A 19,651-nucleotide genomic window follows, 5' to 3' on the forward strand; every position below is an offset into this window, starting at 1 on the left:
CTTGATCCCAGGTCTCCGGGATCTCGCCCTGGGCTGAAGGTGGCGCTAAACCGCTGAGCCACCCAGTCTGCCCTCTTTTAGCCTTTAGCCACTAAATTGGGGGTGTTTGGGGGGCATCTTGTTGTATTTCCTTGATGATAGTGATGTGCAACAACTTTTCATGTGTATATCTTCTTTTGTGAAATGTATTTATTTATTGTCATCTTACTGTGTTTTAAGCATTCTTTATATATTTATATATTCCAAATGCAAGTTTTTTGTCTGATATATATGTTGTGAACATTTTCTTTCAGTCTGTGGCTTGCTTTTTCACTTGCTTAACCGTATTCTTTGAAGCAGACTTTTAAATTTTGACGAAGTACACTTTTTTTTGTGTGTGTGGCTCAGTTTCTGTGTACTACCCAAAAATCTGTTGCCTACCTCAAGATAATCAGAATTTTCTTCTCTATTTTCCATAACTTACAGTTTTAGGTTTTACATTTAAGTTTGTTGATTCAGTTTGAATCAAATTTAGTTTATGGTGTGAGTTAGGGTAGAAGTTTGTTTTCTTTTATCCTAAATAGATATCTACTTGTTTCATTACCATTTACTGAACAGACATTAATTTCCCTATTGAGGGGCGCCCTGGGTAGCTCAGTGGTTGAGCATCTGCCTTCAGCTCAGGTCGTGATCCCAGGATCCTGGGATGGAGTCTCTCATCAAACTTCCCACAGGGAGCCTGCTTCTCCTTCTGCCTATTGTCTCTGCCTCTCTCTCTGTGTCTCTCATGAATAAATAAATTATATATTTTTTTAATTTTTATTTATTTATGATAGTCACAGAGAGATAGAGAGAGAGAGGCAGAGACATAGGCAGAGGGAGAAGCAGGTTCCATGCACCGGGAGCCTGACGTGGGATTTGATCCCGGGTCTCCAGGATCGCGCCCTGGGCCAAAGGCAAGCGCCAAACTGCTGCGCCACCCAGGGATCCCGAATAAATAAATTATATATACAATTTCCCTATTGAATTGATTTGGCAGTACAAGCTTAAGTTTGCATTTGGTGTTTTATTACTACCATAACTTTAGGCATTTTTTGCTGTTACTTGAAGTCCAGGAGGTGAATAATCTTTCCTTGGTTCTTGCTTAGTCATAAGACACAGATGATAAATTTCTCTAGATAGTAAGAGACTTTTTTTTTTCTTAGTAAGAGACTTTTAACTGACACGTTCTCTAATTCAATCTGATAACATTTTATTTTTAGGTGTTACACATAATATTGCGTTACTCCGAGAGGTGATAATCAACTCACGCTTCATAGAAGGAGACATCAACACTAAATTTCTTTCTGATGTATATCCTGATGGCTTTAAAGGTTTGTATGCATTGAAGTATTTTACTGTATTAAAGTTGTTACTTTATGCTTTATTATAACACATAATTTTTCTATTTTGAAATTAAGGCCTTTAGCCCATACTAGATTTGATTTATTAACATAGAGTATCCTAGACTAATGACATTCGTGATTTTAGTATTCATGAGTGACTCATGAATGTGCAATAATCCATAATTTTGTTGAGTGAGGAATTCAAGTATGTGGAATGTTCTGCAAATCTAGTTTTGATGCAAAACATGGAGACAAAGCATTAGCCTACCTGAGCATTCTGGTTTCTGAAAGCCAATTCAAGTTTGTACTCCCTGCTGGTATATTATATGAGTATATACAGGAACTCTAATGATTAAAATTTTATGAAAATTAGTACTAAAAATTTCAGAATACCACATGCTATCTCTTAACAAAAGTGAGGATGTTAAAGAAGATTATTATTTTTATTCATAAAAGTGAAGCTTTTAATAAAATAATGAGGAGAATGTAAACTTTAGCACTGTGAAGTTACCAGTGAGTGTTTCCGGTAGTCGAAAAATTGCTCAAGTGAGAGACAGAGAAAATCCTTTAGTGAGGATTAAAAACATGGTCCATATGTGAGATAAAGGAACCAACAGGACTTACATGTGATTTAATAGAAATGTTATTTAGGTGAAAGCCAGAAGTATCTACATATGTTCCTGATGAATTTGAGAATATATGAAGATGAGATTTTACTCTCACAAATGGCAAGTGTTTTTTATATCCATTTAGAGTTTTATTATGTAAGATGATGCAGTCATATGAGGAGCTGTGTAGAGATTCAGGTCAACTTCATGTATTGAGCTTTTGAATATATTTATAAAGCAGTTTCTTAGATATTACAGTACAGAGTTTTCATAAGACTAACTGGAAATTACTAGTTTGATTATTGTTTTAAAACTTAAATGTTATAGAGTTTTATCATTAGTACCAAGAGAAATTAAAAATGTTTTTTATTTGGGATTTTAGAAGAAAAACTAATGAGTCATATGGTTCTTTTTCCTGAACTTTTGAATTTTTAAAAAATATAACCCATGGGCCGCCCCGGTGGCTCAGGGTTTAAGTGCTGCCTTCAGCTCAGGGTATGAACCTGGAGATCCGGGATCGAGTCCCACATCAGGCTCCCTGCATGGAGCGTGCTTCTCCCTCTGCCTGTGTCTCTGCCTCTCTCTCTCTCTGTGTCTCTCATGAATAAATAAATAAAATCTTAAAAAAATATATATATATATACAGCCCTAACATGAACTGCAGTTTTACACTTGTTCAGTCAGATGTCTATTGCTAGTTCATGAAGCCAGGAACCACTTATGTTACTGTTGTTAATTGTATATCTGGCAACTATAATATAATAGATACTAAGTAAACATTAAGAATCTTATTGATAGGGATCCCTGGGTGGCGCAGCGGTTTGGCGCCTGCCTTTGGCCCGGGGCGCGATCCTGGAGACCCAGGATCGAATCCCACATCGGGCTCCCGGTGCATGGAGCCTGCTTCTTCCCCTGCCTATGTCTCTGCCTCTCTCTCTCTCTCTCTCTCTCTCTCTCTCTCTCTCTGTGTAACTATCATAAATAAATAAAAATTTAAAAAAGAAGAATCTTATTGATAATATTGATGAGAAGGGGTGACCTTGGGTATTTTCAACTGTACATGTATCCACATTACCAGTGTATTGTATTTTGATCCTAACATTTTGGCCTCTTGTCCTTTCTAAAGTTTTACTTAAAAGTTGTAGTAAGTTGTGAAATAGACTCAGGATTTCCAGATGCTTTAAGTCTGCATGGCTCAGGCATCTGTGAAGGGGATGTGTCACGAAATAGTAGGCAGAAGGAGACAACAGGTGAAAACCTCAGAGAACTTCTAAACAAACATGTATACATACGTACATTTACGTGTATGTCTGTATGTATACATATATGGTGTTAGATCTCATTACCAAAAATAGGCATTTAAAATTTCTAATTGGGGGATCCCTGGGTGGCGCAGTGGTTTAACGCCTGCCTTTGGCCCGGGGCGTGATCCTGGAGTCCTGGGATCGAGTCCCACGTTGGGCTCCCTGCATGGAGCCTGCTTCTCCCTCTGCCTGTGTCTCTGCCTCTCTCTCTCTCTCTGTCTGTCTCTCATGAATAAATAAATAAAACTTTTAAAAAAATTTCTAATTGTAATTGATTACAATGTACTGTACATTTGGCATTAGTAGAAAGTGTGCCACATTCTCAGGCGAACTCAGAAATTTACTTAGAAACTAACATTGCCATTTTCTAGAACACATTTAATATATTACACTTTTTTTTAAAGGTTTTATTTATTTATTCACGATAGACATAGAGAGAGAGAGAGAGAGAGGCAGAGACGCAGGCAGAGGGAGAAGCAGGCTCCATGCCAGGAGCCTGATGCAGGACTCAATCCCGGGACTCCAGGATCACGCCCTGGGCCAAAGGCAGGCGCCAAACTGCTGAGCCACCCAGGGATCCCCTACACTTCTGTTTTGATAGGGCATCATCAGCATGGATATTATAATTCTATTAATGCTTGTATAAGATAGGAACACAGTCTTAAAAATTATTGTAAGTTGTTAGGACGATTATTTAATCTCAGCCTTTATTTTACCTGTGAGGAGACCAAAGCCCAGAGAACTTGATAAGGCTAAATGATCAGTAATAGAATAAAGCCAGTAATTGAACTTAGATTTTCTATCTCCTGTTTCAGTACTCATTCAATTGTGCTAGGATTCAAAAATCATAAATCATACAGGTTTTAAGAGTATGATATTTGTTGTTGTTGTACAATGGCCATAAGCACTTTAAAAGTACACACTTAGCTTTGCCATTTTTAGTGTGGACCTCTTACTGTCTTCCCTCCTATTATTTTCATGTTGGTTCTTCTCTGAGTGGCTACTATCTCTTGTTCTTCGTATAACTCTATTTCCCTCTCCCTCTTTTTCCCTAGAGCAGATATTTGATATATTAAACTATCATTTTTGATTGTTTGATATATGTGCCTGGAAGAGACAGCAAGAAGTGGCCACTGAAGTTAATCCAGGATCTTCTCCATATGTTTCAGGCCAGGTCATTTTGCCCCTTTGGGATTACCCGTCTGCTTCCCATCTGTCCAGCTATCCTAGGCACTGTTCACAGGCAAGTGCCTGTTTTTATGACTGATTTAAATTTTTCTAGTATATATGTTTATCATCCCAAATTTATTTGCAGAGTAGGAAAGTGTTACTAATGGAATGGAATGACTGTGCTTAAGACTAAAACAGGTTACATAAGAAGGTATTCTTCATGTATACTTATTAGATTATGATGTTGAAAAGCTATTGGCCTTTGATTCTGAAACATAAATGAAAAATAGGGAAGATGATATTTTGATTCTGGAAGAAAGAGAGGTAGAAGATTTTTTAAGAACTGTCATTTCAGGGCAGCCCGGGTGGCTCAGTGGTTTAGTGTCACCTTTGGCCCAGGGTGTGATCCTGGAGATCCGGGATTGAGTCCCATGTCAGGCTCCCTGCATGGAGCCTGCTTCTCCCTCCGCCTGTGTCTCTGCGCCTCTCTCTCTCTCTCTCTCTCTCTCTCTCTCTGTATTCTCATGAATAAGTAAGTAAAAAATCTTAAAAAAAAAAAAAAAAAAAGAACTGTCAATTCAGTTGGCCTGAACATTTTGGACTCCTTTCTCTGCTGCCTTGCTGCAGTTAAACCTCTAGCCCCATCAAAGGAAATGATTAGAATTTTTTTTATGCTCTGGAAAGTGACATCTCTTTAATAAAAATTTGATTAAACACAAGTAATATACCATTTATTGTGCTTCTCTCTTTTCCATTAAATTTAGTCAAGTATTTCTATACCTTTAAAAGTGGTGTAACCAGATCAGTGTGAATTTGCTCATTGGTGAGTCACAGATAGAAACCACACCAGGTGGAGTTGTCACACAAAAGAAACTTTATTTGCAGCAAATAAAGATATTGCAGGGTGAGGGGAGCTTCCAAAGCTGTGACACTCTGGGCAAGGCTGAATGGGTTCCTATTATTTAGGATTAGGATGTATATTTAGATGGGGGCCTTGTTATAGTATGTAAAGGCAGGTATAAGGCCTCACATGTGCTGTAAGGAAACATGCCTATATATACATTGTATATTATGTAAACGAGGCTTTTTTTCTCCTTTGGTAGAGATTTGAATATAAAGAGTAAAGATAACTGTCAATCATGCTATTGTCTATATATACAGGTGTGAGTCGGGTTAATTTCAGACTGGTCTGGGTGGTCTGCCAGTGGAACTCTTTGGGGCAGTCATTAGTGCTTTAGGGGTAGTTTCAGTTTCCATCGCAGGATATTATGCCTGTAGGGTCTTTTGTTTGAATTAAGAGAGAAACTGGAGAGAAGAATAAGAATGTAAGGAAAAATTGGGGACAGAAGATGGTGAGTCCAAGCAGGTGAGCAGTAAAGATCATGTCTTGGGGTCCAGCTGACCCCAAGACATGGTGGTACTCTGATACTTGGACACTTGTATTGCCTTTGAGAATTCAGTCATTAAGTCCTTCAGCAAATAATTGGTATAGGCTCTTGAAGAAATTGAAAAATGAGTAGTGTATTTTCCTTGCCCTTAAGGAGCTTATATCACAAGAGAAATAAATATGTAAAGAACTAGCTACATCACAGGTCAAAATAAAGGCTAAGTGAAGATAGAAGCCAAGTGACCAGCACCAAGAAAAAAGTAACCAGTTTTGATTGAGGGACTCAAGGATGACTTCAAGGATGAGGTAGCATTTGTACCATTGTAGCACCTCTCCAAGGACTATTCTGGGGTGCTGCCTATCTCTGCCTAATTTTCCCTTGGGAAATTCCTAGAGGTAGGACTGTTGGTCTAAAATCTCTGGAAGAATTTCTTTATATTCCCTCCCTTACTCTTTAGAGGAGGGTGGCTTGCTCTCCTCCACCCTGGCAATAGCTTTGAGATTCTTCTTTATAGAGAATAAGATGCCCTCTATACCAGTGGACACCAGGCACGTTGGACAGAGGATTGGGTAAATGTGGACATACTGAATGTGGTGATGTCCCTCTGCCAACTGTTGTTCTCTTAGCTCCCAAGTACTGGCCTGGGAGACAGGCACTCTCAGTCACAATAGGAGAATATCCTTCTCTGAGAAACCTAACCGGCCATAGACAGATTACCTATAGGTGCCACAACACATGAAGCCTACACATGAAGCAAATCATCAGCAAAGCCACATCCCACAGACCGAGAACATGCCTGGCTCAGAATCAGGACATCTGTTAGCATCATTAATGATGACACTAGATTGGAAGGAAGGCACCAGATGACTGTTAAAAATAGATGATAGAACTAAAGCCACTTAAGAGAACACAGATCAGGCTTCTTAAAAACTGGGTCATGGACATGGGTGTGTTTATAGCACAAAGTTTACAGAGGTGTATCACAGATCTTGTGGTGCTACTATGTAATTTGACCTCCACGTAGTAACCACCAACTTAATGAGTAAGGGTGAGAGAACCTAAATATTATTTGAGGGTTGGGGCTTTTGTTTAAAATTCCATCCCCCACATATACACCCCAATCTGTAAGAAGGTTAAGAAGGTGAGGACATATTGTGAGGAGGAAGTTTTTCTCTTTTATTTCATAAATATTTACTGAATCTATTAGGTTAAAGGTAGTTATTTAGGGTCTCAGGATACTGAAAACTATTCTAAAAAGACAAAGGGTTTTAAAATCAAGAGTTGTATCTTTTTCTAGCCTGTCTTCACTAGAGAGTGTAGTAGAGATTCCAAGCTTTAATACTGGAGGTTTCAAAAAATGGGTTTGAGAAACTCTTAGAATTCCTCCCAGGCTAGGGTCCTAACTTTTAAGTGGAAATGACTTGCTGCTACAGAAGACATCTACCCTAGAGTGTGTGAGGCTGTGTCTGTCCTGTGTGCCAAGCTGGAGGTTCTCAGTTTGTGCTGCCTCACTATTCAGGTCTCACAGACTTCTAGGATCATGCTTATGAGTCTTCTCAGTCAGGGTTGGCAGAGGTGAAAACCAAGTGTCAGATCGCAGTGCTCTCTTAGTTTACCTTCACACTTGACAAAGGGATAAAAAGAATCTAGAAGTACTTGAATATACTTTATCTATATCCAAAAGTTCTAGGTGCTTAGGATTCCTTGGTAAGCAGAAAGACCTGCTGCCCTTGGGGGGTTTTTGTTGTTAGCAGGCAGCAGGTGTTCTCAACCCCCCTCAGAGCAACTTTACAGGTTTTTCTTGCTCACAAAGCTCAGTGCAGTTCACTAGCCCTTGCTTGTTCATGGAGAGCTGGGAATTGAATACAGGCATGTCTCCATTCAACACCAAACTAGCACACCACTCCCAGTCCCAGCTGCTTCCCTCCTGCCTGGACTCGGAACAGCCTTCTCACTGACCTCCTTCCAGCCACCATTGCATTTAGCAGTTCATCTTCACTCAGCAGCTGGAGTTCACTTTTAGAACCAAATCACATCTTCCCTCTTACATTGAAAGCCCTCAGGGAATGAATGGCTATACGAATTGTAATATATCCATGCTATAGAATACTTCTTAATGCTAAAATGTTAGAAACTGTCAGTTCATTCAAAAACATGGATGAATCTAAAAAATATTATCTACAAAAGAAGCCAGACATGAAAGAGTACTTACTATCTGGTTCCATTTATATGAAACTAGAAAAGGATTTAGTTGCTTGTGGCTAGGGAGGGAAAGCTGATGTAGAGGTCTTGATTGGAAAGAGATGCAAGCAAGCATTTTGGAGTAGTGGAAAATTCTAAATAGATGGATGTGGTGTTTATATGGGTTTACACATTTATCAAACTCTTGAATTGCACATTTAAAATGGACGTATTTTGTATGCAGATGGTGCCTTACAAATGGCCTCAAGGTTAAATGGTACCCCTAATCTTGTTAATAACATCCATTGCAATTAGAATAAAATAAAAAGTGATGGCTTACAAAAAAAATAGTAGAAAAATAGTTGTTACAAATTCAGTTGCCTTTTCTATTTTTTTTTTAAATTTTTTTTAATTTATTTATGATAGTCACACAGAGAGAGAGAGAGAGAGAGAGGCAGAGACATAGGCAGAGGGAGAAGTAGGCTCCATGCAGGGAGCCCGACATGGTATTCGATCCTGGGTCTCCAGGATCATGCCCCGGGCCAAAGGCAGGTGCTAAACTGCTGCGCCACCCAGGGATCCCTCAGTTGCCTTTTCTAATTAAAACACTCTAAAATACAAAATTAAACTAAGTTTGATTGGGGATGCCTGGGTGGCTTAGTGGTTGAGCGTCTGCCTTTGGCTCAGAGTGTGATCTCAGGGTCCGCAATCGAGTCCCGCATTGGGCTCCTGGTGAGGAGCCTACTTCTCCCTCTGCCTATGTCTCTGCCTCTCTCTGTGTTCTCTTCTAAATAAATAAATAAATAAAAATCTTTTTAAAAAGCTAAGTTTGATTAAAAGCTTACGTAATGAAAAAAATAAAAAATAAAAGCCTACGTAATGAAAACTAATAACATAATTTTAAATGAAATGCTAAACAAAAATTTCACTTAAAATCAGGAACCAATGAATTCTATAAAATGACCTTTATTATAAATAATTATTTTAGAAGATCAAAAAGCCACCTGCCCCCCCCCCAAAAAGCTGGTTTAAATATTTTAAAAAGAGGAGAAAATTTTTTCTTTTTCTATATGTAATTATGTCCCTAGAAAACCCAGAAAATATTACTAAAAATTTCTAGACTTAATTAAAACACATTTGGCAAGGTAGCTGACTGCAACAAGATAAGCATTCAAAGTTAGTGTCTCTTCTTTTTGTCAGTGAGAGTCAGCTTAAAATGAAAATGGAAAAAAAGCCAATCCTGTTCATATTAACTGGAGTATCTTGCAAAATAGTGGAGAGAAATTTAATAGGGAAGACATAAAACCTATATGATTCTGTAAATTGTAAAATCTTGTTGAGGAAAAAGAAATAAGATGTGAACATATGGAAAAACATGTCAGTTATTGTTTGGGGACTTAATGTTATAGGAGTGTCAATCCTTCCCCAAATGATACACAGTTTTTGTCATTTCAGATTCACAAAGGTCCACTACATTAAGTGATTAAAAAGTTAGTACATTTCTGAAAATAGCCAAGAAAATTATGAAAAATGAACGAAAAATAGACCTGTGCATTAAAATGTATTGCCAAGCCCCTCTAACTAAACAATGTGATATAAATGATAGGAATGGAAGTACTTGAAAACAGAAAATAGAAAAAAAATGAATAAATATATCAATGTAATGGAATAGGGAGCTCATAAACAGAAATTAGTATATGTGGGAATTTTTCCTCTTACCATTTATGAAATGTTAGACCCTTAATTTATGCCAAATAGAAAAATGAATCCCAGATAAAATTTAATTGTAAAACATAAAACACAAAAATAATTAGAATGAAATTGAGGAGTCTAGTCACTACCTAGAGATTGAAGTGATTTTTTTTTTATTTTTTAAAAAATGATTTTATGTATGTATTTATGAGAATGAGTGTGGGGGTGGTGGGGCAGAAGGAGAAGGAGAAGCAGACTTCTCACAGAGTAGGGAGCACAATACACCTATGACCTGAGACCATGACCTGAGACCATGACCTGAGCTGAAGGCAGACACTCAACCACTGAGCCATCCAGGTATCCCTCTTTTTAAACTATTATTGACTGGTCAGTGTCCATTAAATGGCTAGAATATAGTGGGGTTTTTTTTGTGTTTGTTTGGTTTTTAGATTTTGTATGTCAGTAGTAAATTACTTGTTGAAATTTTGCATTTGGGCTTTTTGTAATTTTAAAAAATTACTCTGTCTATATTATACCTTGGAAACTACAAAAATAGCATGTATAAATATTTTTTGAAATTAAAATAAGTTTTTTATATATTAATACTATTGTATAATATACTATATTAGTCTATATTAGACTATAAGTATAGTCTAATAATATCTTGTATTGAGCCATAGTATGATTATATAACCTCTAGTCACAGACTAACTCAACATGGTTGTGATATTAGGCAAAGCCATTTACATTTTAATGTCTATTATTTCACAATTTGTAAACATTACCATTGTTAGTAAAGAACTAAAAAAACTTCCATTTTTATGTGCATGCAAAAGAAAGTGATTATGATGAAGATCCTAATCTCTTATTAGAGATGGTATGATGGTGTGGAGAACATTGAAGGAACTGTAGATAGTTAGCTTGGAGAATTGGGAGACTCATTATTAACGAATAATGCAGCTGTCATTAGTTTGACCTAATGTCATTTTAGTTTGACCCATTTGAGCCCTAGATGCTGATTTGTGTGTATTTGTTGACTGTGTCTAACACAAAGGGGATCACTTTTGTAGTTGGTAGGGCGTACCATATATTGATCCCTCTGATGAAAGAGCCAGATAATGAACTAATCCTCAGGTCAAACCCAAGATTCAATCGCGTCCCTTTATGCATTTGACCAGCTTTCAGGTCCAAGTGATAGGATGGATTTGAGTCTAATCTAGTTAGAAAAATATTTGGAACATGTATTACCAGACATCAGAACCAGCTGGGCCAGAGATTTCAGCAAGGGAGAAACCAGGAGGCATAGTAATAAACATTCGGAAGGAATGCAAAGTCAGGGCCAGGGCAGACATGTCATGGGCATCAAGTCCTAAGAGGACAACAGGAATCAAGGCCCCTTCGATCTGTGATCAGTAGTAGCCTTAGGTTAAAGCCATTATCATGAGAATAGTCACGGTGGAATCTCTTCTACACTTCCAGTTTAGACCTGAATACCCTCTTTTCAGGGTGGCTAGATACCGCAAGAATGGTCAAGATAAACCCTTTTTTGAGTTGTAGGGTATCTAACTGCAGTGTTATCCTTCAAGATTGTTAATGTACAAGTGTAAGAAAGAATAGAATTAGATTAGAATTATTTAATGTTACTCTAGTTTGGAAGAGTTGGGTGGAAGTCACAAACAGTCTAACTCAGTATGAGAAGTTAACAATCTAATGATTTAGAAATCTTTGAAAGAGTTTGTCAGTTTCCAAGTGTTGAAGTTTTATAGATCCTAGATAACCATCTGTCAATCAGTGCCGTAGAAGAGATATTTGCACTGCATGGAAGTTGAGGAAGATCATCTCTGCACCACTTATTTGTGAAAATTGCCAGAGAGACTTAAACAGGTTCTAGAAACAGATATAAATTGTAGAAGTAGATGAGTCTTCTGCAGTAGATGGAAATTTACTGGGAATTAGTCATTGGTAAAATTTGTAAATCTTTTCCAGTATCAATAAAAGGATTAAAATTGCTATGGTGCCTGAGTGGTTCAGTGGCTTAAACGTCCAACTCTTGATTTTGGCTCAGGTTGTGATCCCCAGGTTGTGAGATTGAGGCTCACATTGGGCCCCATGCTCAGCGTAGTCTTTTTGGGATTCTCTCCCTCTCCCTCTGCCTCTTTCCCCTGCCAATCCTGCTTGCTTGCTTGCTCTTTCTCTCTCAAATAAAATCTTTAAAAAAGAAAATTGATATGCAGTATGTCTATTTCTCTGTGAGATGTGATAAATGGTGGTGACTCTTATTTGGGAACTTCCTTCCTCACTATTAGTACAGCTAGCAGTTTATTAGATCAAATGAAACACTGATTCTGTGTCTTACAGTTAAAGGATTCTCATAATGCATTGTCTTTTTCTCTGCTGCTGACATATGATGTGTAATTGTGTCCAGAGAAATGACTGGACCACTGTAAGAAATCTATTCTGCATCATGATTTAGTGTACACACAAAAAAGATTTGGTGTTCAAAATGTTCACACAATTTGTCTTTCTGATCATGACCTACTAAAAGAGTTTCATGGACTATGTAAGTGGTTTGTATTACACAGTTTGATAAATGTCTCTAAAATAGTTCTATTCAAAGTGAGCTCTGTAGACATGCAGCATCAGCACCACTCTGAAGTTTGTTAGAAATACAAGTTCTTGGGCTGTACCCCAGACATGACCGGTCTGTTTCTGCAGGTAGAGCACAGGGTTCTCTGCTTTAATGCAGGTGATCTGATGCACAGTAAAGTTTGAGATCATTTTACTGGTCCTCTTTGTGCTCCAAAGAGCTTTTGTGTTATATCCATAGATAGTTGCCATTCTATAAATTAAAACTTATGAGATTTAAAAATATTTACTACTTCATTTTTAAAGTACCAAAAATAGATCCATTATATGTTGACATCAGAGCAGTGATGTCATCATACATAGATCTTTTGAATCAGTATATACCTGAAAAAAATGAGGGGAAAACAAATAAATCTTAGTATAATTAGGAAAGGAGGTTTTGCTCCTTTTTTTTTTTTTTTAAGAGAGAGCATGTGCATGCAAGCTGGAAGGATAGGGAGTTGGAGGGGTGGAGGGAAAGGGAGAGAGAGAGAATCTTAAGCAGGCTCCATGCCCAGTGCAGAGCTCAGTATGGGGCTTGATTATGAAAGTAGTTTTGACCGGGCAGGCCCCAAAAGTTCTTGGAGACTCCCCATAGTCCCAAGGCCACACTTTGAGAATTGCTTGTGTAGACTGTATATTTTGAGAAGATAGACCAAATTTTTGTAATCCCCATATAGAGTAACCATGGAATCATATGAGATGTTTTTATCACTAAAGTGTTGGGGAAATCAGGAACTTCTCAGAGTCTCTAGTAGAGGTTTAATCAGGCTATTGAGAGATCTATTCTGAATTTCCAGAGCTAGTTGATAGATTTCACTTGGATTTTTTGGTCTTATTTGAGCAATCTTGCTCCCACCCCTCTCCCCACTGCATGTCCCAGTGCCTGGTATAATACTAGCTCTGTAATAAAGGTTTGATAAAATACGATTTGTAATAAAGGTTTGATAAAATACGATTTGCCTGACTAAATAGTTCTAAAAGATTGAAGTGCTAGATGTTAACATGATGTATATGATTGATTGATTGATCAATTGATTGATTTCCCTTAGGACACAAGTTAACAGAGAATGAGAGAAACCAGTTATTGGCAATAGCATCATCATTGTTTGTGGCATTCCAATTAAGAGCACAACATTTTCAAGAACATGAAAATTCAAGGTATGTTAGATCATCTAAAACAGTATAAATGAGAGAAAAATACTAATAATAGAGTCAGCATAGGAAATAACTAATAAAAGATGTGACTGATCTTAGTTTTAAATCTTGTGTTTGAAGAAGTATAATACAATTGCACTGTTTAAAAATGGTATTGTTTCTATTTTGTTCAAATGATTTTTTTAAATTCAAACAAAAAGGATCTTGGCCTCTCTAATTTGGACATTATTAGAGGTAAGAAGATACTCTGAAACCTTATGGAGTATTTGTTTAAGTAATTTTTATTTATTTCTGTTTTATAGCTTTGTTAATTTCCAACAAAGTTTTAAAAAGTGTTACAGTACAAAAAATTAGGATTGAATCTGAGCAGTAAAAATATACATATACATATAAAATATACATAATATATATATGAAACTCATGAGATTCCAGAAGGAACTAACACCAGGTTGAGTTAGTTACTTGTGAGCCCTAAGTATACTTTTGAGCTTCCTAGTAACACTAGTGAAAGAAAAAACATGCTTTATACCAGGGCAAACAAAAGCAAAATCATCATGACATTAATGCCTCTACATGATGGGATAACTTCTTATGAATGTCTGTGTCCTTGCTAGTGTAATCGTGCTTTAGCAAGTAGAGTCTATTACGTACTAGAATGATGTTGTTGATAAAATTGTGTCACTTCAACTTTGTTTCCATTCTTTTTGCTTTTCCACAAGAGGAAGAACAAAGATAAAAAGAAAAAAAGATGGCAGGTGACTAAACACAGATCAGAAACTCAGATTACCCCTGAAGAATTAGGTAGAGTAAAAGTAAATTGGGTTTGGGCTATATCTTAATGGCTAACTGATTTTAGTCAGGAAATCTTAGTCACTGGTACTCTTCATTTGTTCTCATTCTCAAGAGAACATACAGGAACCTTAATGTATGATTTTTTTCCCATTTTTTTTTTATAAAGGATAGTTTACACACAATTTTACATTAGTTTCTGATGTACAACATAGTAATTTGACAGACAGCTCTTTCGCTCACCATAAGCATAGTTAACATCTGCCATTATATAACACTATTACAGTACCAATGTCTATAATTTATATGCTGTATAATTCATATGGACTTATCCATTCCATGACTGGAAGCCTATACCTCCTCCTCCCCTTCATCCATTTTGCCTATCCACACCACCCACCCCATCAGCCCCTTCCCTGTGGCAACTGTCTGCTCTCTACGTTTATGGGTTTGTTTCTGCTTTGTTTGTTTTGGTTTTTAGATGCATATATAAGTGAAATCATATGACAGTGGATTTGTCTTTCTCAGACTTATTTTACTTAGCATAATCCCTAATAGGTCCATCCATGTTCTTGCAGATGGCAAGAGCTCATTCTTTTTTATGGCTGAGTAATATTCTCTTCCCTCCCCCTCTATGTATATAATGAAGAAAATGGCCGTTGTAAATAATGATTCCATAAATACAGGGATTCATACATCTTTTTGAATTAGTGTGTTCATTTCCCTTGGGTAAATACCCATTAGTGGAATAACGTATGATCTTTTTTTAAGTTATGATTTGATGTCCAGGGAGACATGACAGGTTATTGAATACCAGTAAATTACTGAGTGACTGGAAGGAGGAGAAAAATGGGCAATAGAGCCATGAATCTGGTTGACTTTTTCCCCCCAAAGTTCTGCTAACCAGTGTGGTAGCCGCTGGCCATGTGTACCTACTTGAATTAAAATAAGATTAAAATTTCAGTTTCTCAGTCATGTTGCAGTGCCACTTTAAGTACTCACTGGCCATATTTTCCATGGTACTGTGGCTAGTGGTTACTGAATTCAGCAGTAGAAAAGAACCTTCCATCCTTATAGTTCGTTTCCATCAAGCTCTGTTGGTACAGGGATGTTTTGGAGGTATCTGTGTGTCTAGCTTTTGTTTTATTTATTTATATTTTTAAATAGATACCTCATAGGTTCTTTTTTTTTTAAGATTTTATTTATTCATGAGAGAATAACACACACACACACACACACACACACACACACACACATGGGAAGAGAGAGAGAGAGAGAGAGGCAGAGACAGAAGCAGGCTCCATGCAGGGAGCCTTACATGGGACTTGATCCCCGGTCTCCAGGATCAAGGACTGGACTGAAGGCGGCGCTATACCACTGGGGCTGTCCCTAGCTTTTGTTTTAAAACCGGAATCATCCTACGACCCAGCAATTGCACTGTTAGGGATTTACCCCAAAGATTCAGATGCAATGAAACGCCGGGACACCTGCACCCCGATGTTTCTAGCAGCCATGTCCACAATAGCCAAACTGTGGAAGGAGCCTCGGTGCCCATCGAAAGATGAGTGGATAAAGAAGATGTGGTTTATGTATACAATGGAATATTACTCAGCCATTAGAAACGACAAATACCCACCATTTGCTTCAACGTGGATGGAACTGGAGGGTATTATGCTGAGTGAAGTAAGTCAATCGGAGAAGGACAAACAGTGTATGTTCTCATTCATTTGGGGAATATGAATAATAGTGAAGGGGAATATAAGGGAAGGGAGAAGAAATGTGTGGGAGATATCAGAAAGGGACACAGAACATAAAGACTTCTAACTCTGGGAAATGAACTAGGGGTGGTGGAAGGGGAGGAGGGCGGGGGGTGGGGGTGAATGGGTGACGGGCACTGAGGGGGACACTTGACGGGATGAGCACTGGGTGTTATTCTGTATGTTGGTAAATTGAACACCAATAAAAATTAATTTATAAAAAAAAATAAAAATAAAACCGGAATCATACCTTGTATTATTTTTTATTTTTTTGATAAATACAGTATTCATACCCTGATTACGTTCAGATGTTATTTAGACCTTGATCATTTCTGAAGTCCTGAGGATAGCTAATGATGAACTGGTTTGATCTTTAAGAAATGTATTCAAGTTGTTTTCAGAGAGTGCTGACTTGCCATTGGTAAGAATCTGGAAAAAGGTTTGAAAAGGAAAAGAATAGGGGCCTTGGGTGGCTCAGTTGGTTAAGCCTTTGCCTTTGGTTCAAGTTGTGATCCCAGGGTCCTGGGATGGAGCCCCACATCCAGATTCCTGCTAGGTGAGGAAACTGCTTCTCCCTTTCCCTCTTGTGCTTGCCCTGTCTCTCTACTGTTCTCTGTTTCTCAAATAAATAAATAAATATTTTTTAAAAGGAAAAGAATAAAAATTATCTGTAATCCTACAAACTCTTCAGTAAACACTTTTTTCACATTTTGTTGTATTCCCTTCTAAGTGATTGTGTGTGTGTGTATATATATATATATATATACACACACACACACACCTTACATAGAGGTTGAGGTCCGCGATTCATCAGATTCATCAGTCTTCTATCATTTAACGCTCATCACATCACGTGCCCTCCTTAGTGCCCATAACCCAGTTACCCCACCCCCCATCTACTCTCTCCAGCAACCCTCAGTTTGTTTCCTGCAGTTAAGAGTCTTATGGTTTGTCTCCCTCTCTGATTTCATCTTGTTTTATTTCTTCCTCTATTGAACTTATTAAATAAGTTCTCTGAATGACAAGTTCAGGAAAAAGTTGTTCAGCATCATCAGTCACTAGGGAAATGCAAATTAAAATCACAATGCTACACTAATACACACCAACTAAAATGTACATTAGGTGGTAAGTGGATAAGTAACTGTGATTTATCCATATAATGGAATACTATTTAGCAGTAAAATAGGAAGAAGTACTGATACATGCATCACCATAAAAAATCTCAAATATAAGTCACGCTAAGAGAGAGAAGCCAGTTCTAGAAGACTATGTAATCTATAATTTTATTTGAAGTTTCTAATAAAGGCAAAAGTATAAAGACAGGAAGAAGATCATTGGTTCCCTAGGTTGATGTTGATGTCACAGAATTGCATCTTTATACATTCTGTGCCCCAAACCATAAACCAATAATTACTTTTAATGTATTAGTTTCTTAGGCTATATAGAAAACAAAATGTGGAGTTTGAAACCAAAGTTAAAATAATACTAGCTTTTATAATTGCTTGTGTGTTTACCTTTACTGAAGAACTTATTCATGTGACTTCCTGGGTACTGTCTAGTGTCCTTTCATTTCAACCTTGCAAGACTATTTATTGCCTTTACCATTTATCGTACGGCAGGTCTAGTGGTCACAGACTGCCTCAGCTTTTGTTTCCCTGGTAATGTCTTAATTTCCAGTTTTTTTGTCTTGATCGAGTTTTGTTGGTTTTAGGATTCTTGGTTAACAGTTTATTTTTTGTTTCTTTTTTTCCTTTTAGCACTTTGAATATATCAGCCTCTGGCCCCCACAGTTTCTGATGAAAATCTAGCTATCTATTGAGAATCCCTTCTATGTGATGATTAGCTCCTCTCTTGCTACTTTCAAGATTTTCTCTTTATCTTTGGCTTTTGAAAATTTGATTATAATATGTCTTGGTGTGAGTCTATGAGTTCATCTGACTTGGAGTCCATTGAGCTTCTTGAATTTTTGTTTTAAGATTTATTTATTTATATGAGAGAGAGAGAGAGAGAGAGAGAGAGAGAGAAAGAGAATGAACATGAGTGGGAGTGGCAGAGGGAGAGAGAATATGAAGCCGACTGTGCTGAGTGCAGAGCCTGACACAGGGCTTGATCTCAAGACCCTGACATGACCTGAGCTGAAACCAAGAGTTGGCCACTTAACTACTGCACCACCCAGGTGTCTCAAGCTTCTAAAATGTTTATATTCATACCTGTCACCAAATTTGGGAAGTTTTCAGCCATTATTCATATATTTTCTCTACCCTCTCCTCTCTCTCCTTCTGGGACTCCCATGACATGTACATTAGTCATCTCGATGGTATCACAAAGGACCCTTAGGTTCTGTTCATATTTCTTCAATCTTCCTCTTCTTTATACTTGAGAATTTCTCTTGTCTTCAAATTGGCTGATTCTTCTGCGTGCTCAAATCTGCTTTTCAATCCTGAGTTTTTCATGTGAATTGTTATGCTGTTCAGCTCTCGAATTTTTCAATTTCCTTGTGGGTTTTTAATCTCTTTATTAATATTTTCATTTGTTTACATATTGTTTTCTTGACTATCTCCACATCTTCCTTTAGTTTTTTGAGCATCTTTAAGAGAGTTGTTTTAATGTCTTTGCCTACCATATCTGCCTTTAGGTCTTTTTCATGGTCATATTCTTCTAATTTTTATTCTTTGAGAAGGCCATGGTTTTCTCTTTTTGTCTATGATTTGTGATTTTTTGTTGTTGAACACTGGACATTTGAATCTAATAATGTAATAACTTTGGAAATAAGATTCTCCTCCTTCCCTAAAGTTTACTCTTATGATGTTGTTGTTATTTCTGTTTATTTGTTGAGGGCTGTCTCTGTGTCAAGAATCAGCCTGAGATGTATATCTAAGGTCTTCTCAGGTATTTTCTGAGCATTCTTCTGCACATGTGTGGTCGCTGTCCAATTTTCCTCATAAATGTGGTCATTTTTGAATGTAATAGTCTTTAGTGTCTGGCTCTTGAAAGTGAAAAAAGCAACAAATGGAGGAAAAAGGAGGGACTGACCCTTTAAGTCCCCTGGAACTCACTTTAGCCAGAGAAGCAGAGCTCACATTGGGAGGAGGTGCAGTAACAATGTCTACCCACCCTTTTTTCTGGACCTCTGTGATCAGAAGAGCAATCAGTTATCATAGCACAGATCCCCAGTATTTAGAGGGATACTGTCCTTCTTTTGCCCACCCTGGCTTCCACAAACTGTGTGTAAGCTGCTCCAGGAACACTCACTTGCACAGTTTCCTGCTGCTGACTGGGGATGAGGGGATGAGTAGCTGCTTCCAGAGTCAGTCCTGAAGTTGATGAAAATTGATTGCAGTTTGTCATCCAATTTTTCCCCTGGAATTTGTGAGCCTTTGACTGGGCTGGAGTTCTAAACTAGTTATCAGAGATATCCTGCCAATGTAATTGTCATCTAGGTGGGGAGACAGATTCCTGGAACTTCATAGTCTACCATCATCCCAGAATCCTCCTCCTCTATACATTACTGTTGAATTCATTACCCCCTTTCTTTTTAAATTTTAAAAAGATTTATTTATTTATTTATCCTAGAGAGGACACATGAGCAGGAGGGGCAGAGGGAGAGGGAGAAGG

The 19,651-nt window shown here is 37.6% G+C and overlaps 1 protein-coding gene across 1 annotated transcript in view; it reads left to right on the forward strand.

Annotated features, from left to right (window-relative positions):
* Window positions 1-19,651, forward strand: part of PCCA (propionyl-CoA carboxylase subunit alpha) — a 404,157-nt gene that overhangs the window by 210,786 nt on the left and 173,720 nt on the right. Inside the window, exons 17-18 of the mRNA XM_055335978.1 lie at window positions 1,242-1,352; window positions 13,385-13,493. Of these exons, the coding sequence (XP_055191953.1) occupies window positions 1,242-1,352; window positions 13,385-13,493 (220 nt within the window). The remainder of the gene's footprint in view (window positions 1-1,241; window positions 1,353-13,384; window positions 13,494-19,651) is intronic.

The sequence above is a fragment of the Nyctereutes procyonoides genome, unplaced genomic scaffold (assembly GCF_905146905.1).
Source record: "Nyctereutes procyonoides isolate TBG_1078 unplaced genomic scaffold, NYPRO_anot_genome, whole genome shotgun sequence".
NCBI classification, from domain to species: Eukaryota; Metazoa; Chordata; class Mammalia; order Carnivora; family Canidae; genus Nyctereutes; species Nyctereutes procyonoides.